Source organism: Chelonia mydas, chromosome 6 (assembly GCF_015237465.2).
Source record: "Chelonia mydas isolate rCheMyd1 chromosome 6, rCheMyd1.pri.v2, whole genome shotgun sequence".
Taxonomy (NCBI): Eukaryota; Metazoa; Chordata; order Testudines; family Cheloniidae; genus Chelonia; species Chelonia mydas.
Window position 1 is genome coordinate 86,128,994 of NC_051246.2, and position 26,243 is coordinate 86,155,236.

A 26,243-nucleotide genomic window follows, 5' to 3' on the forward strand; every position below is an offset into this window, starting at 1 on the left:
AATATTGGATAAAAGAGAGATTTTTAAAGATTGTGAATCAAAAAAAAATAACTTCAAGCTTTAATTTGTTGTTCTATTAGCTTAAATGAGATTTAATTTTGGGTGCACTACATGGTTTAAGAGATTGCCAATGGAACACAGAGCCTTTTACCTCTCACTCACCACTAAGAATAGCTCTTATATCCGTAGTGACCAAAAGCTGCAGACTGTTATCTAATCTTTGTGAAATGAGTTTCAGTTCCCAGTGGATATGTATCCACACCATCACAACTGGTACATGTTGGCATCTTTGTTGGCACTCTCAATAGAGATGCTGAGGGCTGAATGCATCATGGAGCCTGAATTCTCTGTCCTCGAGGCCTTCTTTCCAGGCTGATATTGAGATGCTGGCAGGATAAAAGGTGGGGACAGTTGGCACTGCCACTGCCCATGATGTCCCTGTTGAATATAGGCCTGCAGTCTCCAGAGCTGCCAGTCTGATACCTGTCACAGGTACTATTCATTTTAATTTTTTTTCAAAGAACATCATTTTATCTGTCCACAGTAAGGCTTCTGAGGCAGCTGAGTCAGAAATTATAGGTCAGTCCTTTCCCATAGTTTCATAATCATTCAGCTTCAGCAAGCAGCACTGAATTGCAATCTCAAATGGAGCAGCTGGATCTCCTGGGTATATTTTTGTTAGGGGCTTATTCCTTTACCCACTCACTTCCCTGGTCCTTCTTGCATGAACAGAGAGCAACAATACCCAAAGTCCAAAGGTGTAAACAATTTGATGTTTATTGGGGTGAACTTCCACAAGCATGATTCCAGTTTCCTTCCTTAGTGTCCCTCTTCCCAGCTCTGACACCACAGAGCCTTACCTGTTCCCGTTCCCCCACTTAGCAAAACATGATTCCAATTTCCCCACCCCCATTACCTGTTCCCATTCCTCCCCAGCAAAACATGATTCCAATTTCCCCACCCCCATTCCCTGTTCCCATTCCCCCCCCCCCACTTCCTGATTGACTGCAGACTATATAGTAAAACTTGAGTTCTGCTTAGCTATACCTTAACCAATCATTTTCCTGAAATTTAACTAACCAATCCTAATATATTGTAGCATGATTATGTAACCAATTATATCCCACCACCTTAATTAGTTTACACCCAGCAAAATTAATTATACAGCAGACAGAAACAATCACAGAACCAGACAGAGATTATACAGACAAACAATAGCAAAGTGAGAACTATAATGACAAAACAATACAGAAGTGAGGATTTCACATCCCAGCTATTGGTAAGTGAGTTCTTGCCAGACAGGATGCTATCAAACTAAGTTTTCTTTTACATTTTCTAGGCACTTCCCTTTCTCTGGAGTTGATAGGACAGGATTGTATTCCTAACAGCCCAATAGCACCTTCTTTCAATGTGACTAGTTTGGAATGTGAGGATGTGGCCGTTCGCTTCCCAGCTTATGACTGCTTCTGCTGCTTAGCCAAAGGCCTTAGCCTAAGAACAGGGCCTCAGACTGTCACAGTAAGAGAAGGACCTTACACCGGCAGACAGTGATTTTGATTCTTTCTTTTATACCTCTATAACTAGCTAAGTGATAAGAATACACCTAAATTCTTAGTTATAGGTCTTTACAGACAGGCCTGCATATCTATATCCTAACAATTTTGCTTAGTGTTCATCGTGTAAATAGGGGAACGAAAACCTCTGCCTCTCATTCAGCTCCAAAAGTTCTCAGCGCATGCGCAGTGCATTAAGCTAAATCAAGGCTTGACTAGTAACTCTGCAGCTGTACAATGCTTGGTGTCTGCACAGTTGAACCCATTGACCACTTGCAGGCTCATGCTTCTTGTATTGCCAACCACAAAGAAGTAATTCAAGGATGTAAGTAGTGTCTCTAAGATGTAGATGACGGGCAATTCAATTAAATGGGTCCTGGAAAAGTTTCAAAACTGCTGCTGCTTTTGTCTCACATTTTAATCTCCAAATGTTTTAAAATTAGTCTTCCCTTTCTACCCCCATTACTTCAGTTTTATATCTCTTACTTCATTCCCTTGATTTTCTAATTTGTCCTTTCTTTCTTTGAAAAAAAAATCAATAACACAGAAGTTCTGAGTTTTAGATTTGATAAATTGAAACATTTGGCTATTATGTACTTTTCTTCTTTCTTGCCATGAGGACATTTAGAACATGTTGACAGCCAATATTAATAAGCTTAACACTGATCCTGGCAGTTACTAAATATAATTTTTGATGGAGTAAAGTGCTCTTTAGAATAACAATGTTGTCCTTTAAAAAAGATGATGTCACATTTGCATCATGAATTCACAGGGGTTTCTTTTATTCTTTTTATTTTGCAGGTGATCCATATAACAGGCCGGTTACGACTGAGAGTGTCACTGTCCCACGGGAGGACAGTCCCTAGCCAAATCATGGGGCTTGTAGTTGTGGCTCATGCTTTGCCACCTCCTACAATCAATGAAGTCAGAATCGACTGCCACATGTTTGTTACTCGCGTAAATATGGACCTCAATATCATTTACTGTGAAAATAGGTACAGCATTTCACCTTTCGTTTTTCTGTGTTGCATGTGTACTCTGTATTCCATGGCTTAGTAAACAGTGGAGATCAGACTCCTGGAATGTCAGCCTGGTGCCATATGAGAGCACTAAATTCACTGTCGTCATTATTAATTATTAAAATTGGAAGAGTATGAAGGAGATTTTTTAACATTAACATGACAAAGTTGCGTGATGTCTTTATGTTTGGAAATGAAAAAAAAGGAAACCTACTATTTGAAGTTTAATTACCCTACATTCCTGAAATACTTTGCAGAAGATGCAGTCTCATTTGAAATTCTATCTGTGCTTATTGGAATGGAGGACTTGGTTGCTAGAAGGGGTCAGATGGAGCAGGTGACAGGTTGGGGGACAATGTCATTGGAAGCAGGAGATGGGGGTGTCATAAATATAAACGGAAGGGTAACCACCTTTCTGTATACAGTGCTATAAAATCCCTCCTGGCCAGAGGCAACATCCTGTTACCTGTAAAGGGTTAAGAAGCTCAGCTAACCTTGCTGGCACCTGACATGGTGGCAGAGCGGTGGGATCATTTTGAACCAGAGATCATTTTGAACCAAAAGCACAGACCTGAAGAGGTTTGTTTTTAAGCTGAGAGCACCTTGAGGGTTTTCTGTCTATTTGCCTGGAGACAGAGGTGTTAGTTTTTTTACAAAGGGATTTTTCTTTTTTGAGCTGGAGTTTTCTCTACCTAAAGGCAGGGTAGTTAACCTCCTGCAGGGAAATTCACAAGTTTTTTTCCCCCCCCTGACTCTCGGGTATAACTAGAGTTAAGCACAAGAAAGCAGGAAAATGACTACCAGTGAAGCAGCTAATAAACTAGAGCTGGCCAGATTCGAAGCTGAAGAGAAACAAAAAGAGCAGGATAGACAGATGGCCTTAAGGTGCTTTGAGATGGAGGCAGAAAAAGCCAGCATGGAGGCAGAGGAAGCTACCCACAAGAGAGCTGTGGAGGCAGAGGAAGCTGCCCGCAAGAGAGCTATGGAGGAGAAAGAAAAAGAGAGGAAGCATGCACTGGAGATGGAGAAGGCAAGGGCTCAGCAGAATATACCAACCAACCCTGGCAATCCTTCTCAGGTACCCCTTCCCATCCCAGAAAGTTCCCCACTTACAAGGCAGGCGATGATACCGAGGCCTTCTTAGAAAACTTCGAAAGGGCCTGCCTTGGGTACAGCATCTCTACAGACCACTCCATTGGTAGAGCTGAGGCCGCAGCTCAGTGGACCCTTATCAGAGGTGGCAGCTGAAATGCCTAAGGAGCACATGAACAGTTATGAACTTTTTAAAACCCAGACGAGAGTCAGAATGGAGCTAACACCCGAGCATTCCCATTGGCGGTTCAGAGCCCTAAGGTGGAAACCAGGCGTGTCATTTACTTGACATGCCTACCACATTGTGAAACATTGGGATGCCTGGATATCAGGAGCAAGTGTTAAATCTCCAGAAGAGTTGCCCTTCCTAATGCAAATGGAGCAGTTCTTAGAGGGTGTTCCTGAGGAAACAGAAAGGTACATCCTAGATGGGAAGCCCAAAACTGTAATCGAGGCAGGGGAGATTGGAGCCAAATGGGTGGAGGTGGCCGAAAAGAAAAAAAAACAGTAGCAATTGGAACAAATATCAGAAGGGGCAACCTGAAACAAAACCCTATCACTGGGGGCAACCCAAGGCCCCACCTACATCCCAAGGAAAACCCCAGATACCTTATCGTCCCACCACACCATTCTCCAGCAACCCACCTCGCCCCAGTTACCAGTCAACTGGGCGATGTTTTAAATGTAATGAGCTGGGGCATGTGAAGGCCAACTGCCCCAAGAACCCCAACAGATTACAGTTCATTGCACCGGGGTCACACCAAAGGTCCTCAGGCCCAGACGCCTCCCAGATATCCTTAGAGTGAAGGGAAACTGTGAGTGTGGGAGGGAAGAAGGTTACAGCGTGGAGGGACACTGGAGTGCAGGTGTCAGCTATCCATCAATCCTTAGTGGACCCCAACTTAATCAACCCAGAGGCCCAAGTGACAATTCAACCCTTCAAGTTCAACTCTTTCGATTTGCCAAGTTGCCTGTCCAGTACAAGGGCTGGTCAGGAAAGTGGACTTTTGCAGTCTATGATGATTATCCCATTCCCATGCTGCTGGGGGAAGACTTGGCCAACCAGGTAAAGCTGGCCAAGAGGGTGGGAATGGTCACCTGCAGCCAGACTAAACAAGCTTCCACACGTATCCCTGTTCCTGAGCCTTCCACCAGGGCCCCGTCTGTGTTACCAGAGACCCAGATGGAGGTGGTGGAACCAGATTCCCTGCCAACGACTGCAACGGCTGTAGGGGATCCAGTCCCAGAGACCCAGCTAAAGTCAGTCCCTGAACCGAAACTGGCGAAGCAACCAGCACCAGAACCATTGCCAGCAGTGAGTCCAGCGCTTGCAACCTCGTCTACAGCTCCAACACCAGAGGGCACCACCGAGACTGCACTGGCAGCAGCAGCAGATGACCCTACACAAGAGGCTCAGCCAGAGCCTGAAATACCCCATAGTGCACCAGCGGAGAGCGGTTCACCGTCAATGGAAACAGCCCCATCACCTGCAACACTTCCAGAGGGACCAAGCCCAGGTCCACAATCCAGTGAGGAACTGATGTCTCCAGCCTCAAGGGAACAATTCCAGGCTGAACAGGAAGCAGATGAAAGCCTCCAGAGAGCTTGGTCGGAGGCACGGAGCAACCCACTGCCTCTCAACTCTTCTAATCGATCCCAGTTTGTTGTAGACAGAGGACTTTTATACAAGGAAACTCTTTCTGGTGGGCACCAGGAAGACTGGCATCCTCAGAGACAGTTGGTAGTTCCAACTAAGTACCGGGAAAAGCTCTTGAGCTTAGCCCATGATCATCCTAGTGGCCATGCTGGGGTGAACAGGACCAAAGACCATTTGGGGAGGTCATTCCACTGGGAGGGAATGAGCAAGGATGTTTCTGTCTATGTCTGATCCTGTGAGGTATGCCAAAGAGTGGGAAAACCCCAAGACCAGGTCAAAGCCCCTCTCCAGCCACTCCCCATCATTGAGGTTCCATTTCAGTGAGTAGCTGTGGATATTCTGGGTCCTTTTCCAAAAAAGACACCCAGAGGAAAGCAGTACATACTGATTTTCATGGATTTTGCCACCCGATGGCCAGAAGCAGTAGCTCTAAGCAGCACCAGGGCTAAAAGTGTGTGCCAGGCACTAACAGACATTTTTGCCAGGGTAGGTTGGCCAGATGCAGGAACTAATATCCTGAGGAACTATGGAAAGCCTATGGGACGCTCATGGGGTAAATCACTTGGTTGCCACCCCTTACCACCATCAAACAAATGGCCTGTTGGAGAAGTTTAATGGACCTTTGGGGGCCATGATACGTCAATTCGTAAATGAGCACTCCAGTGATTGGGACCTAGTGTTGCAGCAGTTGTTCTTTGCCTACAGAGCTGTACCACATCCCAGTTTAGGGTTTTCGCCATTTGAACTTGTATATGGCCGCGAGGTTAAGGGGCCATTACAGTTGGTGAAGCAGCAATGGACGGGGTTTACACCTTCTCCAGGAACTAACATTCTGGACATTGTAACCAACCTACAAACCACCCTCAGAACCTCTTTGGCCCTTGCTAAAGAAAACCTAAAAGATGCTCAAAAAGAGAAAAAAGCCTGAGAGCGGTGCCAGAGATGCGGTCCTTCAAAGTAGGGGACCAGGTCATGGTCTTAAAGGTGCTCCAGGCCCATAAAATGGAAGCATCATGGGAAGGGCCATTCACGGTCCAAGAGCACCTGGGAGCCGATAATTATCTCATAGCATTTCCAACCTCCAACCGAAAGCCTAAGGTGTACCATATTAATTCTCTAAAGCCCTTTTATTCCAGAGAATTAAAGGTTTGTCAGTTTACAGCCCAGGGAGGAGATGACGCTGAATGGCCTGAAGGTGTCTACTACGAAGGAGAAAGTGCTGGTGGCGTGGAAGAGGTGAACCTCTCCATGACCCTTGGGCGTATGCAGCGACAGCAGATCAAGGACCTGTGCACTAGCTACGCACTGATGTTCTCAGCCACCCTAGGACTGACTGAACAGGCATACCACGCCATTGACACAGGTAATGCTCACCCAATTAGTGTCTCCTCAAGCAAAAACTGCTATCATACGGGAGATCCAGGATATGCTACAGATGAGTGTAATCCGCCCCTTTGGCAGTGCATGGGCATCTCCAGTGGTTCTAGTTCCCAAATCAGATGGGGAGATATGTTTTTGCATGGACTACCGTAAGCTAAATGCTGTAACTCGCCCACACAACTATCCAATGCCACGCACAGATGAACTATTGGAGAAACTGGGACGGGCCCAGTTCATTTCTACCTTGGACTTAACCAAGGGGTACTGGCAGGTACCGCTAGATGAATCCACCAAGGAAAGGTCAGCCTACATCACACATGTCGGGCTGTATGAATTTAATGTGCTCCCTTTCAGGCTGCGGAATGCACCCGCCACCTTCCAAAGACTTGTAGATGGTCTCCTAGCAGGATTGGGAGAATATGCAGTCGCCTACCTTGACGATGTGGCCATATTTTCGTATTCCTGGGCAGAATACCTGGAACATCTACAAAAAGTCTTCGAGTGCATAAGGGAGGCAGGACTAACTGTTAAGGCTAAGAAGTGTCAAATAGGCCTAAACAGAGTGAATTACCTTGGACACCAGGTGGGTCAAGGAACTATCAACCCCCTACAGGCCAAAGTGGATGCTATCCAAAAGTGGCCTGTCCCAAAGTCAAAGAAACAGGTCCAATCCTTCTTAGGCTTGGCCGGATATTACAGGCAATTTGTACCGCAATACAGCCAGATCGCCGCCCCACTGACAGACCTAACCAAAAAGAAACAGCCAAATGCAGTTCAGTGGACTGAAGAGTGCCAGAAGGCCTTTAACCAGCTTAAAGCAACACTCATGTCTGACCCTGTGCTAAGGGCCCCAGACATTGACAAACCGTTTCTAGTAACCACAAATGCGCCCGAGCGTGGTGTGGGAGCAGTCTTAATGCAGGAAGGACCAAATCAAGAGTTCCATCCTGTCGTGTTTCTCAGCAAGAAGCTGTCTGAGAGGGAAAGCCAGTGGTCAATCAGTGAAAAGGAATGTTATGCCATTGTGTAGGCGCTGGAAAAGCTACGCCCATACGTTTGGGGACGGCGTTTCCACCTGAAAACCGACCATGCTGCGCTATAGTGGCTTCATATCGCCAAAGGAAATAACAAAAAACTTATTCGGTGGAGTTTAGCTCTCCAAGATTTTGATTTTGACATACAACACATTTCAGGAGCTTCTAACAAAGTGGCTGATGCACTCTCCCGTGAAAGTTTCCCAGAATCAACTGGTCCAAATCGTCCTTAAGATGTGGGAAATATTGATAGTCTTTTTACAGTTAGTAGTATATTTAGAGATGCATGTGTCTTATTAACTCTGTTTTGTTCTAGAGCTCCAGGAAGAAATCACAGCCAGTGTTTCACCCTATCTGTGATTTCGGGGCGTGTCGTAAATATAAAGGGAAGGGTAACCATCTTTCTGTATACAGTGCTATAAAATCTCTCCTGGCCAGAGGCAACATGCTGTTACCTGTAAAGGGTTAAGGAGCTCAGCTCATCTGGCTGGCACCTGACCCAAAGGACCAATAAGGGGACAAGATACTTTCCAATCTTGGGGGGGAAGGCTTTTGTTTGTGCTCTTTGTTTACGTGGTTGTTCTCTCTTGGGACTGAGAGAGGCCAGAGAGAAATCCATCTTCTCCAACCCATCCTAATCCAAGTCTCCAATATTGCAACCAGTATAGGTAAGCCAGGCAAGGCAGATTAGTTTATCTTTTGTTTTATGTGAATTTTCCCCATGTTAAGAGGGAGGTTTATTCCTGTTTCTGTAACTTTAAGGTTTTGCGCAGAGGGGGATCCTCTGTGTTTTGAATCTGAATATCCTGTAAAGTATTTTCCATCCTGATTTTACAGAGATGATTTTTACCTTTCTTTTTTTTTTAATAAAATCCTTCTTTTAAGAACCTGACCGATGTTTCCATTGTTCCAGGATCCAGGGGTTTGGGTCTTTGATGATTTTGTAACTAATTGGTTAGGATATTATTCTCAAGCCTCCCCAGGAAAGGGGGTGTGTAGGGCTTGGGGAAGATATTTTGGGGGGAAGACGTCTCCAAGTGGTCTCTTTCCCTGTTCTTTGTTTAAAACGCTTGGTGGTGGCAACATACTGTTCAAGGACAAGGCAAAGTTTGTACCTTGGGGAAGTTTTTAACCTAAGCTGGTAAGAATAAGCTTAGGGGGTCTTTCATGCAGGTCTCCACATTTGTACCCTAGAGTTCAGAGTGGGGAAGGAACCCTGACAGGGGGATTGTACAGTGAGATTAGCTGGTGACTTGCAGAGCAAGTCATACTTGCATAGTAAGTCAGACTATAACAGGGTTTAAAATGGAACTGGATAAATTCATGAAGGTTAAGTCCATTAATGGCTATTAGCTAGGATGGACAAGGAATGGTGTCCCTAGCCTCTGTTTGTCAGACGGTGGAGATGGATGGCAGGAGAGAGATCACTAGATCATTACCTGTTAGGTTCACTCCCTCTGGGGCACCTGGCATTGGCCACTGTTGGTAGACAGGATACTGGGCTGGATGGACCTTTGGTCTGACCAAATATGGCCATTCTTATGTTCTTATGTTGTTATGTTCAGAGGGAGAAAGGAGTTGAGTGGAAACAGATATTGGGTGACAGGTTGAATGAAGGTTTGATGGGGTGGAGACATGTACTTTAGAGAGGTGGAGGAAGGAGCACTGGTGTTCAAAGTGGATCAGGTGCAGTGGGCACCTGGAAATAGACAGAAGAACTGAGGCGGGATTTGGCTAAAAGGCAGGGCATAAGGAACTCAGAGGCTGGGGATGGAAGGAGCCTAAAGTATAGAAGAAAAGTTGGGAACAAGCAGAAGAGCTAGCCAAGGACCCATTGACAGGAAGAGCTACCATCAAGAGTTGAATTGCCAACAGGATTAATGCAACCCTTTGATGTGAGAACAGCAATGGCATAGCATAATTAGAAGGTTAAAATTCTCTAACATAGTCTCCAATTTAGGAATTATCTCAATTTTGGACAGCATTTAGGCACATAATTAAGTGCTCTTCTGAAAAGGGATAGACATAAGCATGTGCTTAAGTGCTTTGCTGAATCAGAGCCTTAGGCCTTTTAAAATAAATGTTCAGTTTCAGTTAAGAAATTATCTTATACTATCATGTTCTAAACTATATTTTAATAATAATAGTACTTTTGTAACTAGAAAGCATATTTCATCCAGCCTCTGAAAGCACTTTACAAGGATGGGAGATATTATCCTAATTTTTTAAACTGGGAACACTGAGCCACAGAAAGCAATTTGCTCAAGGTTACATAGAGAGTTAATTCAAAACTAGGGTTAGAATGCTGGCTTCCTGCCTGCAAGTACACTGCGCTAACTTCTAGATTATGTAGTGTAATCTAGCAGTTAGCACAGATAGTTTAGGGGATTAGGAGTAGTATACAGATGGAACCTTTTGCCGCAGTCATTGGCTTGAATCTGACCTATCTTGATAGTGATGGAAAGTCATTACCATCTGACAGCTCTCCAGTGGCCTCTGTGAAATGAGTTGTTGGTATCAGTCCAGTTCCTAATCAATAGGTTTCCTCTTCACAAATCACCCCCCAGTTATTGGTACCTTTGTTGGCAGCTTCAACAAAGGAGCCAAGAATTGAATGGATGTGGTAAATGAACTACCCTTTGAGGTCAGGTCTGAGATGAATTGGTTGGGCAGTGTTTGGAAGATTTAATCTTCCTCTGCTGTCAATCTAGCATTTTGTATGAGTACTAAATTGTTTTAAAAAAATTAAACAATTTTTTAAAACTCCCCAGTATCGCTGTATCATCATACAGCAGTAAGGCCTTAAGCTTCCTGTGTGAGGAACCTGTGAAAAACCTAAGATAGGTAACAGATAGTCCAGGCACTGAGCACTGATTGAGGATTGGTGACCACCTGGGAAAAGCTGATAACTAAAGATGTAGTAGAGCCATTAAACTTAGCTGGTCATTATTCCACAGGAAATGCCTTGTGCTGAGGATGTCATTGCTATTACAAGGTGAACAGAGAGAAAACTTTATCAAGTAACTTTTTTTCTATTTGCTGATGGTGTTTATTTTGAATGTTAGACATAGCATTTATGCAGTGTCACTGAAATTAATGATGAGGCATCTGTGCTTTGTGCCTCTTCACGGGATAGCAGAGAACAAGGTCCACTAGGTTAGGAGAAGCATCACTGATGGAACTGTGGGGAAAATGTTGGTAGCTCACTTGGACAGCAGGAGTTCCACTGCTGGACAGATGGGATAGTGGTACTACAGCAAATGCCATATGGAAAGTGGATGTTGCCTGCAGGGACAGCAGGAAGTGGAAACACCACTGCTAGACATTGGGAGGCCAGTAGCAGCAGCCTGTCTAGTTAGGAGGCAACCCGCTGAGGCATCAGGAAGCAGGAAGTCCTCTTCCGGGACTAAAGAAAGGCCCAGTGACAGCATATGGGGCTATAGAAAACAGAAGCACGCATTCCTGAATACGTGGAATAGGCTACTGGTACCCCATTGGTGCAGCAGCGAAACCACTGGTGGTGTCATGGGGGAAGCAGGAGCAGGACAGCTGCAACTATAGAAAAAGGTGGCAGCATGCTTGGCATAGCAATAAGCACTATTTGAATAGCTTCATGGAGGTTAGTGACAGCTGCCCGGGGAGTGTGAAGTGGAAGTGCCATTACTTAAGCTGAATTGGATGTTCACAGTAGATCACTGGATCAGAAGAGGTGAGAAGCACTACTCCTGCTTTTACAGGGATTCTTTTGTGAGCCTGCTTCGAGAAACAGGAAGCAGGAGTGACTTCACTCAAGTCTTTGGCTGTGGCCTAGTCCTCTCTTCTTAATGAAAAGATTTGAAGGAAGATCCCTGATCCACAGCAGAACCAGGTGCATAGTTACTTTTCCCCCGTTATGAAACAAGATCAGTTAACTAATATATTGGGCATTTTTAAAGAATTTACATTTTATTCTGTAGCTAGTTAGCAGGCTTTGCAACATGGTTTCATTTATTTTTAGGATTCTTTTTAAATCTTCAGAACTATCATCTTCCCACCTAAAAACTACATAACCAAAAAATAGGGAGATGTATTTTAAACTTAGGTGTCTAAGATGAGATACCTAAATCTACAGTTAGGCACCAAATAAGTGGGCATGATTTTCAGAAGTGCTGAGCATCCACTTCTCCTCTTGACTGAAATGCTCTTGTTCCTATTCTAAAAGTGTGTTGCCATACAGGTGACATTACCTCTGTCATAGTGTTTATGCCCCAAAAGAATATTTGGCATACACACAAGACTAAGCCAAACTCATACTGTACATGAGTGTGTTTGGGTGGAGGTGTCTCACTTTTGGGTCCTATAAAAGCCATACTCAAAAGGTCTTGCAAAAGTCATGTTATGGGGAATTAATTTGCAGGTTGTTTCCCTATTTAGATTTGCATTATTTATTGGTGAAATAAGAATATAAACCTATGAAAATTCAGAAGCTTTGGCCAAAATTTTCAAACTTGGATGACATGGAGGCGGATGGTGGTCGTCGGGGACTCTCTTCTCAGGGGGACTGAGTCATCTATCTGCCACCCCCACCGGGAAAACCGAGAAATCTGCTGCTTGCCAGGAGCTTGGATTCACGATGTGATGGAGAGACTGCCGAGACTCTTCAAGCCCTCAGATCACTACCCCTTCCTGCTCCTCCACTGCCAAGAATGACCTTGAGCGGATCACTGCAGACTACGTGGCTCTGGGAAGAAGGATAAAGGAGTTTGAGGCGCAAGTGGTGTTCTCGTCCATCCTCCCCGTGGAAGGAAAAGGCCTGGGTAGAGACCGTTGAATCAAGGAAGTCAACGAATGGCTACGCAGGTGGTGTCAGAGAGAAGGCTTTGGATTCTTTGACCATGGGATGGTGTTCCAAGAAGGAGGAGTGCTAGGCAGAGACGGGCTCCACCTAACGAAGAGTGGGAAGAGCATCTTCGCAAGCAGGCTGGCTAACCTAGTGAGGAGGGCTTTAAACTAGGTTCACCGGGGGAAGGAGACCAAAGCTCTGAGGTAAGTTGGGACGTGGGATACCGGGAGGAAGCACGAGCAGGAGAGCGTGAGAGGGGAGGGCTCCTGCCTCATACTAAGAAAGCAGGACAAACAGCAAGTTATCTCAAGTGCCTATACACAAATGGAAGAAGCCTGGGAAACAAGCAGGGAGAACTGGAAGTCCTGACACAGTCAAGGAATTATGATGTGATTGGAATAACAGAGACTTGGTGGGATAACTCACATGACTGGAGTACTGTCATGGATGGATATAAACTGTTCAGGAAGGACAGGCAGGGCAGAAAACGTGGGGGAGTTGCATTGTATGTAAGAGAGCAGTATGACTGCTCAGAGCTCTGGTATGAAACTACAGAAAAACCTGAGAGTCTCTGGATTAAGTTTAGAAGTGTAAGCAACAAGGGTGATGTCATGGTGGAAGTCTGCTATAGACCACCGGACCAGGGGGATAAGGTGCACGAGGTTTTCTTCCAGCAACTAACGGAAGTTACTAGATGGCAGGCCCTGGTTCTCATGGGACACTTCAATCACCCTGATATCTGCTGGGAGAGCAATACAGTGGTGCACAGACAATCCAGGAAGTTTCTGGAAAGTGTAGGGGACAATTTCCTGGTGCAAGTGCTGGAGGAACCAACTAGGGGCAGAGCTCTTCTTGACCTGCTGCTCACAAACCGGGAAGAATTAGTAGGGGAAGCAAAAGTGGATGGGAACCTAGGAGGCAATGACCATGAGATGGTCAAGTTCAGGATCCTGACACAAGGAAGAAAGGAGAGCAGCAGAATACAGATCCTGGACTTCAGAGAAGCAGACTTTTGACAACCTCAGGGAACTGATGGGCAGGATCCCCTGGGAGAATAACATGGTGGGGAAAGCTTTCAGAGTAACAGCCGTGTTAGTCTGTATTCGCAAAAAGAAAAGGAGTACTTGTGGCACCTTAGAGACTAACCAATTTATTTGAGCATAAGCTTTTGTGAGCTACAGCTCACTTCATCTGATGAAGTGAGCTGTAGCTCACGAAAGCTTATGCTCAGATAAATTGGTTAGTCTCTAAGGTGCCACAAGTACTCTTTTCTTTTTATGGTGGGGAAAGGAATCCAGGAGAGCTGGCTGTATTTTAAAGAATCCTTATGGAGGTTACAGGAACAAACCATCCCGATATATAGAAAGAAAAGTATATGTGGCAGGCGACCAGCTGGGCTTAACAGTGAAATCCTTGCTGATCTTAAACACAAAAAAGAAGCTTACAAGAAGTGAAAGATTGGACAAATGACCAGGGAGGAGTATAAAAATATTGCTCAAGCATTCAGGAAGGCCAAATCACACTTGGAGTTTCAGCTAGCAAGAGATGTTAAGAGTAACAAGAAGGGTTTCTTCAAGTATGTAGCCACAAGAAGAAAGTCAAGGAAAATGTGGGCCCCTTACTGAATGAGAGAGGCAACCTAGTGACAGAGGATGTGGAAAAAGCTAATGTACTCAATGCTTTTTTTGCCTCTGTCTTCACGAACAAGGTCAGCTCCCAGACTACTGCACTGGGCAGCACAGCACGGGGAAGAGGTGACCAGCCCTCTGTGGAGAAAGAAGTGGTTTGGGACTATTTAGAAAAGCTGGACGAGCACAAGTCCATGGGGCTGGATGTGCTGCATCCGAGAGTGCTAAAGGAGTTGGCGGATGTGATTGCAGAGCCTGTGGCCATTATCTTTGAGAACTCATGGTGATCAGGGAAGGTCCTGGACAACTGGAAAAAGGCTAATGTAGTGCCCATCTTTAAAAAAGGGAAGAACTACAGGCCAGTCAGCCTCACCTCAGTCCCTGGAAAAATCATGGAGCAGGTCCTCAAGGAATCAATTCGGAAGCACTTAGTGGAGAGGAAAGTGATCAGGAACAGTCAGCATGGATTCACCAAGGGCAAGTCATGCCTGACTAATCTAATTGCCTTCTATGACGAGATAACTGGCTCTGTGGATGAGGGGAAAGCAGTGGACGTGTTGTTCCTCGACTTTAGCAAAGCTTTTGACATGGTCTCCCACAGTATTCTTGCCAGCAAGTTAAAGAAGTATAGGCTGGATGAATGGACTATAAGGTGGATAGAAAGCTGGCTAGATTGTCGGGCTCAACGGATAGTGATCAATGGCTCCATGTCTAGTTGGCAGCTGGTATCAAGTGGAGTGTCCCAAGGGTTGGTCCTGGGGCCGGTTTTGTTCAATATCTTCATTAATGATCTGGAGGATGGTGTGGATTGCACCCTCAGCAAGTTTGCAGATGACACTAAACTGGGAGGAGAGGTAGATACGCTGGAGGGTTGGGATAGGATACAGAGGGACCTAGACAAATTGGAGGATTGGGCTAAAAGAAATCTGATGAGGTTCAACAAGGACAAGTGCAGAGTCCTGCACTTAGGACAGAAGAATCCCATGCACCGCTACAGACTAGGGACCGAATGGCTAGGCAACAGTTCTGCAGAAAAGGACCTAGGGGTTACAGTGGACGAGAAGCTGGATATGAGTCAACAGTGTGCCCTTGTTGCCAAGAAGGCCAGTGGCATTTTGGGTTGTATAAGTAGGGGCATTGCCAGCAGATCGAGGGACATGATCGTTCCCCTCTATTCAACATTGGTGAGGCCTCATCTGGAGTACTGTGTCCAGTTTTGAGCCCCATACTACAAGAAGGATGTGGAAAAATTGGAAAACGTCCAGTGGAGGGCAACAAAAATGATTAGGGGACTGGAACACATGACTTATGAGGAAAGGCTGAGGGAACTGGGATTGTTTAGTCTGCGGAAGAGAAGAATGAGGGGGGATTTGATAGCTGCTTTCAACTACCTGAAAGGGGGTTCCAAAGAGGATGGATCTAGACTGTTCTCAGTGGTAGCAGATGACAGAACAAGGAGTAATGGTCTCAAGTTGCAGTGGGAGAGGTTTAGGTTGGATATTAGGAAAAACTTTTTCACTAGGAGGTTGGTGAAGTGCTGGAATGCGTTACCTAGGGAGGTGCTGGAATCTCCTTCCTTAGAAGTTTTTAAGGTCAGGCTTGACAAAGCCCTGGCTAGGACGATTTAGTTGGGGATTGGTCCTGCTTTGAGAAGGGGTTGGACTAGATGATCTCCTGAGGTCCCTTCCAGCCCTGATATTCTATGATTCTATGACATCTAAATCTATATTTAGGCACCTAAATAAAAGTGGCCTAATTTTTAGGTACTGAGCTGACATCCAGCTCCTATTTACTTCAGTATGAGTTGTGGATGCTCAGCATGTATGAAAATCAGATCACTTTTATTTAGGTGCCTAAATATAGATTTAGATGTCTAATTTATGCAACCAAGTAGAACATCATGGCCATTACTTTTACTTTCTTAAGGGTCAAATGCTGGGGAAAAAATCAAAGCTTGTGTAAAGAGTTTACTTCTGGAGAGCAAACATCAAGGGCTGAATCTTCATCCTAAACTGGTCAAGATGCCTGCACAACCACAGCTACTAACACAATGGTCACAGTAAGGAGTAGCGCACACACATGGCATGATGCTCCCCCAGTGTTGGGTTTTGTCTCTATGGATCTGCATGCTTCACCGATCTACCAACATTCCCTAAGGATCTGCAGAAATAGTCTCCTGTATGGGGCCTCCTTTACTAGGACTCAAGCCTGCTTAATAATGAGCACTCTGGCTTAAGCCAGAAAAGCACTTAAGCACTGAAGGCAGTGGGACTTTCCATGAGCTTAAAGTTAAGCATAAACTTACAGGGTGTATGGGATCAGGGCAAGTGTACTCAGCACTTGGTAGAATCAAGCCCCTACTTCTCAATCAGCTGCTATTTTTAGCTGTCAAGAGACAGACTGCCCATGGGGGTTGGAGAGCCATGGGATTTGGCCCTAAATTAATAAATTAAGCAACATAATATAAAGTTATTTTTTCAGTGGTTTAGTAATGCAACAATATTTATATCCCAGCTTTGATTTGTGTATGATTTCCATAACAAAATCATTCTCATTCATGTAATCACACAACTGATTTACTTTGATGTCCTATCTCTTAGTTCTCATTTTGGTGGCCTTGATGGACACAAAACATCACTCTTATCTTGTGAATTGATTTTTTTCTTTTTAGTTAAAAATACAAACCCTGTTTCCTTCTTACATCTGGACTGAATAGCTTTTTCCTCTTGTTGTTGTTGAACTCATGGGTTGTGGATCAGGTTCCACAGTTCACTTGCTTTATTTGACTTATTGTACTTATAATACAATATTTTCTGACACTCAGATCATTTGAAAGGTCAAGGCCAAGTGAAGAAACAAGTGCAGAGAGTGACTAGGGAGTTATTAAAAGACTTACTTGGACCTTTCAGTAATAATATCCTGATACGTACAAAAACACCTTAGTTAAAAGAAAGTTACTAAGGTTGCAATAGTTAAGGACTCAGGTTAGAAAATGCCGTACAACCTTAATTCTTCCCCCTTGCACAGATGCGTTATGATACAATCTTTAATTACATAGTCATATACTCTTTTTTTCTCCATTTATTGTACAGGATGGATGTTACTCCATGAATGAAGCAGCTGTTAAATATATTTTTATTCTCCTTATTCAATATGTTGATCCATGTCTTATTTACTGCACACCATCTAAACCCTGCACTGAATACTGAATTATTAATTTTGTCACGTTTTTTTTCTATGGTGCTCATCCCTGTTGTATCCAAGTGTCTCACAAACATCAGTTAATTTATTTTCACAACTCCTTATGAGATAGGAGAATGTTATTCTGGGGAAAGTGAGGCAAAGAGAGAATAAGGACAAAACACTGCTAACTTGGGGTGCTACATTTACTGAGCACCCAACTTGAGACATCTTGGGCCTGGTTTTTTATAGGTGTTGAGTATCCACAGCTCCCATTGACTTCAGCTGCAGTTGTGAGTGTTCTGCTCTTCTGAAAATCAGGCCCCAGATGTCTCAAGTTAGTCTCCCAGAAAATGAGGAACACACAATTAGTGGCCAGTTGTGAAAGTTTTAGTTCTAGTTCACTTGCCAAGCATCAGATAGGAACTCTGTGGTCAGGGATAGACTCCAGTTCTCCAGGGTGGCATTCAACTGCCTTAACCACTAAATCATCTGTTCTCTTCTTGCAGTCCCCTATTTCAGTCTCTATACACCATACAACTTCTATAGTGCAAACTGAATTTTTGAATTTTTTAGCACAAAGGGTCTAGCAAGCTCTAGTAAACTTAATGCAAATGGAAAAGGAGTACTTGTGGCACCTTAGAGACTAACCAATTTATTTGAGCATAAGCTTTCGTGAGCTACAGCTCACTTAAGCTTATGCTCAAATAAATTGGTTAGTCTCTAAGGTGCCACAAGTACTCCTTTTCTTTTTGCGAATACAGACTAACACAGCTGTTACTCTGAAACCTGTCATAATGCAAGTGGCGATTTTCTACATCTTATTACTGAGCCAAAACTGAACATATTTTCATTGAGACAGCAAGTTTGTACTCCAAAACACGGAGGCATTAGAATTCTTCAGAAAGCATTTAGATTTTTTTTTTAATAATGGGAATAGATAGGCAACCTAAATATAGATTTTGGTCAGCTCTTATTCCCTAGAGTTGTATATTGTGGTAAATGGATCTCTTGTTGCAGTTAGAACTATATTTACAAGCCTAACTAACCTATTGTTAGTGGGGGCAAAAGATCTATCTGGCTTTAAGATTAAACTCGGTAAGTTTATGGAGGAGATGGTATGATGGAATAACATGGTTTTGGTAATTAAATATTCATGGTAAATAGGCCCAATGGCCTGTGATGGGATATTAGATGGGGTGGGATCTGAGTTACCCAGGAAAGAATTTTCTGTAGTATCTGGCTGGTGAATCTTGCCCATATGCTCAGGGTTTAGCTGATCGCCATATTTGATGTCGGGAAGGAATTTTCCTCCAGGGCAAATTGGAAGAGGCCCTGGAGGTTTTTCGCCTTCCTCTGTAGCATGGGGCATGGGTCACTTGCTGGAGGATTCTCTGCTCCTTGAAGTCTTTAAACCACAATTTGAGGACTTCAATAGCTCAGACATAGGTGAGAGGTTTTTCGCAGGAGTGGTGGGTGAAATTCTGTGGCCTGCGTTGTGCAGGAGGTCAGACTAGATGATCATAATGGTCCCTTCTGACCTAAATATCTATGAATTGTAGCAGAAATTGCTGAACTGTTTTATTCAGTTACTGAACTACTAGTCAGCAGGGAAGTCTCCAGTCTTGATCACAGTTATGCCATTCAAAGACACTAGGACAATTCTAGGGGAAGTGACACGTGTGCCACAACCTTATTATAGACAGAACTAGATTCAAAATCAGTACAAAGGCAAGTGGTCCCTATTGCAAGAAAGAGCTGTGGATGCTTTCCTGACCAAAAACTCTACCTTCTTTGATCCAAATTAAATACAGACCAGAGCTCTAATCCATCCTCCATTAACATTTATAGAAAGACTCCCATTGATTTCAGTGGAGCTGGATCAGGATTCGAGTGACCCCATTGTCTCTTGCACAGTTGCAAGAATAAAACTGCCATTGGCTTCCCAGACCTTGTCATTCAGCCCATAAGGTCCCAATTCAGGAAATTTTTTAAACGTGTACTTTAAATCCATTCCTGTTCAGCAAACCACTTAGGCACATGCTTATGGGCCTTAAGCACATTCCTAACATTAGACACATGATAAAATGCTCCCCTGAACAGCGATGGATTGCTGAATCAGGTCCTAAGTCAACACATGCTCCGCTTCTGGATAGGACTGGCACCAAGCATCTTGTGCCACCAAGCATCTTGTGCCATCTTGTGCTATTCTATATACTGACTAGATTGGGAGACATTGACCATCTCCCTGAAACTGAATCTTTGTAATTTACTTTCTGCTGATAGAGACAGAAGAAAATACAACTGGTATTTGCTAAGGGCAAATAAATAGCATAGTTTACACTGATGTGAAAAGCAAGTAATAGCTACATACTGTGCAGTTGCACCCATCACACTGAACTGCGCTTTAGTTTAAATGTGGAAAAAGCTTGCAGGCAATAGGGGCAGGAATGGCAGAATGTTCCCAGTCTTTCGGTTCCTAGGTGTAAAGGGGGCAGCCAGCAAATCTATGGGCCGTTGGAGATGACCAATAAGAATGCCTGGTATAATACAATGGGACAGGGCATTCCAGATAGAGGGGAGCTTGTGCAGCCCTCCACCCCTAGCAAGCATGCTCCAGTCACCCACTGTGTGGGGAGAGGGTAGTGGGAACAGATTGTCAAGGGACTATCCCTCTGGTAAAACAGATTGTTCTGGATAGTGGGAAATTGATGGGTAATTTACTAACTTGCTGACATTTTTATTACACCTCAGTTCTTACAGTCCCTGGCTTTACTGCAAGGATTCACCGGACTTTAAAATTAGTATTGTCATTGGTAATCTCAGCCATATAATTTGGAGATGAGTCCATTCACATTTTGAGGGATCTGTATAGTATACATTACTATTACTAAGCCTCTATATCAGCCACCTACAACGCTGTGCCTTCTAACCCTAAAAGCAAGATGTTCTAGTTATACAAAACAGACATTTAGTGGGGGAACACTATATTTCAAACCCCCAAAATTTGTTTCTACTTTTAAAAATAACACGTTTTCAAATGTTTGTGTAAACCAGGCTAGTTCACACAACGTGTTTTCCAGTTTTTGTTATATTTTTCTGTACACACACGCACGCGCATACACATACACACTCACACACACACACTCACTCTGCTGAAAGGGTTTAAAAGTTTCTGTGTGGAATAAACCACAAAGTCCCAGTTGAAAGAGCCAGGAGTGAAAGCTGAGTTCCCAAATGAATAAGACTAAAAAAGATAACACCCGCAGGCATCTGTATGTCTCAGCATTTAAATTATATCCCTTGAAATGTCAGTTTGGACTTTGTGCCAAGAAGTGGTTGAAGAGCTTTTTTCATGAATATACCCAATGGAAGACGAATCTGTTGAAATGAAAGGTGTCTCTAATCATTTGGTATAAACATAACATGTTTTTATTTTCTTATGTAACCTTGGTCTTTTAATGAGGATTTTGAATTATTGCTGATGCGTTGTAATTTCATGGAATTATATTGTCTCCGTGTTTGTTCTATGGGTGGGAAGTGATCAGAAGCTTAACTTTCCATTTATTTCAATGGACTAACTGATTTCAGCAGGTTTCTCTATTAAAAACAGTTTTACTTTAAAGAATGTGTGCTGTTTATACTTTCCACTCAAATAAATAGCAGTGACTTTGTGGTTATACTACAGTAATGAACAATCTTTCTGTATATTTCTATTTCTGTCATTTGACAGTTCCTGTATTTTTTCCTTCTTAAATTACAGGCTGTATTTTTTCTTTGTAGGATTAGTGATTACATGGATCTGACCCCTGTAGATATTGTAGGGAAGAGATGTTACCACTTCATTCATGCTGAAGATGTGGAAGGGATCAGGCATAGTCACTTAGACTGTAAGTACCTCAGTTTTTGTCAAAATAATCTGGCACAATACCTGGTTGCTTTTGAACTATTATTTACAATTCATGATTGTGGATCTTCATATTGCATCTGCCTTTTTGTTTTAATATAGTGGAGGATGGTTCAAAAGTAACTTTTCTTACTGTATATTTTCAAGTCATTTCCTTAAATACTCAAGATTCTCAATGTATGTGGGAATGTGGAATTACTTAGATTTGTATGATGGTGGTCTCCAACAGCTGCCCAGTTCCATGTGCTGCCCATTATTTTACTTCACAGAGGCATTGCTCCAATGAAATTAGACAAAGGTTTCTAACCATAAGAGAAGTGAAGTTCTTTCAATGGGATTAGTGGAGGCAAAAAACCTAACTTGTTTCAAGACTGAGTTTGATGAGAAGTTTTTGGAGGGGATGGTATGATAAGGTTGCCTATAATGGCATATGGCCTATCCATGATTTCTCTTAACAAATATTTCTAATGGCTGAAGATGGGACACCAGCTGGGGACGACTCTGAGTTACTACATAGAATTCCTTCCTGGGTGTCTGGCTGGTGGGTTTCACCCACATGTTCACTGTCCAACTAATTGCCATATTTGGGAACATGAGCAAATTTTCCCCCAGGTCAAATTGGCAGAGACCTTGGGGTGGGAGGTGCCTTCCTTTGCTGCGTGGGGCCTGGGTCATTTGCTGGCTTGAACTAGAGTAAATGGTGGGTTCTCTGTAACTTGAAGTCTTTTTAAATCAATATCTGAGGATTTCAGTAACTCAGCCAGAGGTTACAGGCTTATTGCAGGAGTGGGTAGGTGAGATTCTGTGGCCTGTGGTGTGCAGGAGGTCAGACTAGGTGATCATGATGGTCCCTCCTTAACGTCTATGAGATGCGTAACTCTGTCCCTAATATAGAAAATGAACTCATCCCTTGCTTTTTTTTTATTTCTCACTGTTGACATGGTGATCAAAAACTAATGTATTTGGTAGCTAAGAAAGTTGCACAGAACAGAGCTGAGCCATGAAGCTACCATGGATTTAACCATACAGTACATTATCCTCTCTCTGCTTTTGTGGCTCGCATTCCTGTAATATCCAAATACCTATCTGTACCCAGTCAGGATTAGGAGACTAGGAGTTGTACAAACACATAGCAAGAGAAAGTCCCTGCCCCAAATATTTGTGTGTGCACATATCTGTATCCAGATATGGATGCAACTTGACCCCTAAATATTTGAGACCAAATTCTTTCCATTTGAACACCAGCCTTTTAATTATAACCTATTTACAATTTTTAAAAATAGATACAGGGCTAATTCTTTTCTCGCTGAGGTTCATTGTCGTCATCGGGGTTGCTCCTGATTTACACTGGCATGAGAGGAGCATTAGGCTACTAATCTGTAATTTAGCTATGCTTCGAGTAAAACCAGATGATGGCTGCACTGGATACTGCTGGAGCACTGTGTGTCCTGGGATTTATTTCCACAAGACACCCCAACTGGCAGTGAAGACACAGAGTATGTGATGAGAAAAAAAAAATAAAGTAGAAATTCTCTACTAAGAGGCAAAGCAAATCTCTGGTCTAAGAGCACTACACCCAAGAGAACAAACTAGCTCAGTTCAATATGCAAACAGGGGACTCACGAAAGCTTATGCTCAAATAAATTGGTTAGTCTCTAAAGTGCCACAAGTACTGCTTTTCTTTTAGTGAGAAAACTAGTTTTCCTACACATAAAACTGAAGCAAAAGCTGCTTACTTATTGCCTGCAATTGCAAAGCTGGGAGCACAGTGGCCATCTTTGTGAAAGGCAAAAGTAGCTAACAGAAAATGTGCAACAGCCATCTTTGGTATTGACAACAGCTCAGACTCAAGCTTTTAGAAGCTCTTAAAAGGAAATAGCCTATAAAATCTGGAGGAACTAAAATATATATGATTGAAAAAGGGAAAATAGCAATGTGAGATAAAATTCAGAAAGAACATTAAAGGCACATCTAGAGGAAAAAACCCAAAAAACAAACAAAAGCAGTCTGGCATTTGCATCCCTTAAATTCCCAACACTGAATATCTCTGAGGATAGGGCAATTGCTCAGAAATGGACACACAAATTCAGAAATCTGTTGGGTGCACTTGAAATTTGAATTTAAAAAATGACAAGTCGAACTTTTATTGCACTGTCTGGGTGAGGAGCTAAAAGATGTTTAAGACTCACTGACTTAACTAAACACCTGGCAGAGATGAAGATCCTGTTTGAAAAAGACCATAGTGGTCTGACTGACTGGCCTACTTCTCTGAAATAGAATATGGAATATGAAACATTAGTCTTCAGGCAAGTGAGACAAGAACCAATAAGAATGTGTGAGAAGTAGTGTGATCCAGTGGATAGACTGGGACTCAGAAAACCCTGTGTTCTCAGCTCCACCACTGACCTGCGTGTGTAAGTAACTTCAGACAAGTTACTTTACCTCTGTGTGTCTCTCTGACCCTTTGTATGTCTTGTCTATTAGGATTGTAAGGTCTTCAGCTGGGCTGTCTTTTACTTGAGATGGTTAAGTTGAAAGTTGACTGTGAAGAGTTTCAAAGGTATCTCACTAAACTGGGTGACTGGGCGGCAAAATGGCTGATGAAATTTAGCACTGATGAGTGCAAAGCAGTGACCACTGGAAAAAATAATCCCAATTCTACCTACAAAATGATGGTGTCTAAATTAGCTGTTACCACTCAAGAAAGAAATCTTGGAGTCATTGCAGATAGTTCTCTGAAAACATCTGCTCAATGTGAAGTGACAGTCGAAAAAGCTAACAGAAAGTTAGAAACCATTAGGAAATAGATAATAAAAGAAAATGTCATAATGCCACTGTATAAACCCATGATATAACCACAGCATGAATACTATGTGTAGTTCTGTTCACCCCATCTCAAAAAAGAGATATTAGAATTGGAAAAGGTGCAGAGAAGAGCAACAAAAATGACTAGGGGCTTGGAACAACTTCTTCCATAAGAGGAGAAATTAAAAAGACTGGGACTATTCAGATTAGAAAAGAGATGTGTAATGCGGGAGGGGAGAAATGTGATAACGGTCTCTAAAATCATGAATGGCGTGCAGACAATGATTAGGGAAGTATTATATACCTCTTCACATAATGTAAGAACTAGGGGTCATCTGATGAAATTAATAGGCAGCAGATTTTAAACAAACAAAAGAAAGAACTTCTTCAGACAATGCACAGTCATCCTGTGGAACTTGTTCCCAGTGGATGGTGTGAAGGCCAAAAGTATAACTCGGTTCAAAAAAGAATTAGATAAGTTCATGAGGGATAGGTTCATCAGGCTATTAGTCAAGATGGGCAGGGACGTAACCCTGTGCTCTTGCTGTCCCTAAAACTCCAAACTACCAGAAGCTGGGACTGGATGACAGGAGATGGATCACTCAAAATTGTCCTATTCTGATCATTCTTTCTAAAGCATCTGGCACTGACCGCTGTCAGAAGACAGAATAGTAGCAGAAGTATTGGTCTGACCCAGTATGGCCTTTCTTATGTACTATGTTTCTTGTCAGCATCCAGCACAACGGAGCTCTGATCATGCTTAGGGCTTTAAGTGCTGCCTTAGTAAAAGTAGTAATAATAATACGAGCCACTGATCAATCTTATACCAGATTCCCCACCTAGCATTCTGATGTAAATTTGCTGACTTAGGTGCAAATGATGCAACATTGTTCAGTAAGCAAGCATGGGCCATCAGCTCTTAGCTCTTAATTTGGAAAGACTTCTAGATGTGGAATGAGTTACTAAAGTGACAGAGTCACAGGCCTTTTTATCAATGAAAACAATGCACCAAGCAAACCTGTAATCCCAGCAGCAGTGGTGAGCTGGAGCCAGTTCGCACCGGTTTGCGCGAACCGGTTGTTAAATTTTGAACCAGTTTTAGAACCAGTTGTTAAAAGTTGTTAATTGCTGCCTGAGCTCCCGGCCGCGGAGGCTCCCCTGGCCCCTCCCCCGCCTTCCCCCCTCTCGCAGAGCGTCAGCGTGCCGCATCGCCGGCGCCCGCTCTGAACCACTCCTGGGCAGCTCTGCAGCTCCTGCCGCTTTGAGCGGCTAGGTAAGGGGGTGAGGCTGGGAGGTCCAGCAGGCCGCATGGCAGCCATACATGCTGCCCTGAGCAGCATGATAAGGGGGCCGGGCTGGGGCTGGGAGGAGGGGTTGGATAAGGGGCAGGGAGCGGTTGGAGGGGGTGGAGGTTCTGGGGGGGTGGTCCGGGGACAGGGAACGGGGGGGGGAGGTTGGGTAGGCGTGGGAGTTCCGGGGGGTCTGTCGGGCAGGGTCAGTGCACCCAGTAGTGGACTAGGCAGCCGCCTAGGGCGCCAAGTGCTTGGGGGCGTCAAAAAGCGGTGCCCCCCAAATTTTGTTTAAACAGCAGAGCACAAGGCTGCTGCTGCTCCCCGCCTCTTGGCGGGCTGCCTGCGGCGCGGCCAGTCCCTTCCGCCGGGGGAGCAGCTGGCGGCAGAGCGGGGAAGGAGAAGGTCTAGTGCTAGCAGCTGCCTTCTTCTTGGCGCAAGGTACCCAGCCGGGCTGCGGGGAGCCGCACGGGCCCGCAGAGCGCCGGCGGGTGGGCAGGTCCAGTCCCTGGCCTGGGGAATGGTGTATGTGGGAGCAACCCAGGCACCCCTCCCCCAGCCAGTGCCACCCCCTCCAACACCCACCGACCAGCTACCTTCTCCCCTGTGCACCCTCTGCCCCAACAACCCACCCTATCCTGCCAGCAACCTCCACCCGGCAATCCCCTCCCCCAGCCAGCTACGGTCACCTTCACCCCTGCATCAACCTCGGGATAACCCCTCCCCGCCACCTGCCATCTCCCTCCTGCCCACTCCTCCCTTGTGCAAACCCCTCCCTGCCACCTTCACCCCCCTGCAGCAACCCTGAGCACAGACACACCCCCGCCTGCCACACTTGCAACAACCCCCTCCTGCCCACTTCTCCCTTGTGCCACTC

At 44.2% G+C, this 26,243-nt stretch overlaps 1 protein-coding gene across 8 annotated transcripts in view; it reads left to right on the top strand.

The window, feature by feature from the left end:
- The window catches only part of NPAS3 (neuronal PAS domain protein 3), an 832,983-nt gene that overhangs the window by 776,851 nt on the left and 29,889 nt on the right, over positions 1-26,243 (top strand). For all 8 annotated transcript variants that reach the window (XM_037900583.2, XM_043548371.1, XM_037900579.2 and 5 more), the window contains 2 exons: positions 2,355-2,548; positions 21,149-21,255. In XM_037900583.2, the coding sequence (XP_037756511.1) occupies positions 2,355-2,548; positions 21,149-21,255 (301 nt within the window). The remainder of the gene's footprint in view (positions 1-2,354; positions 2,549-21,148; positions 21,256-26,243) is intronic.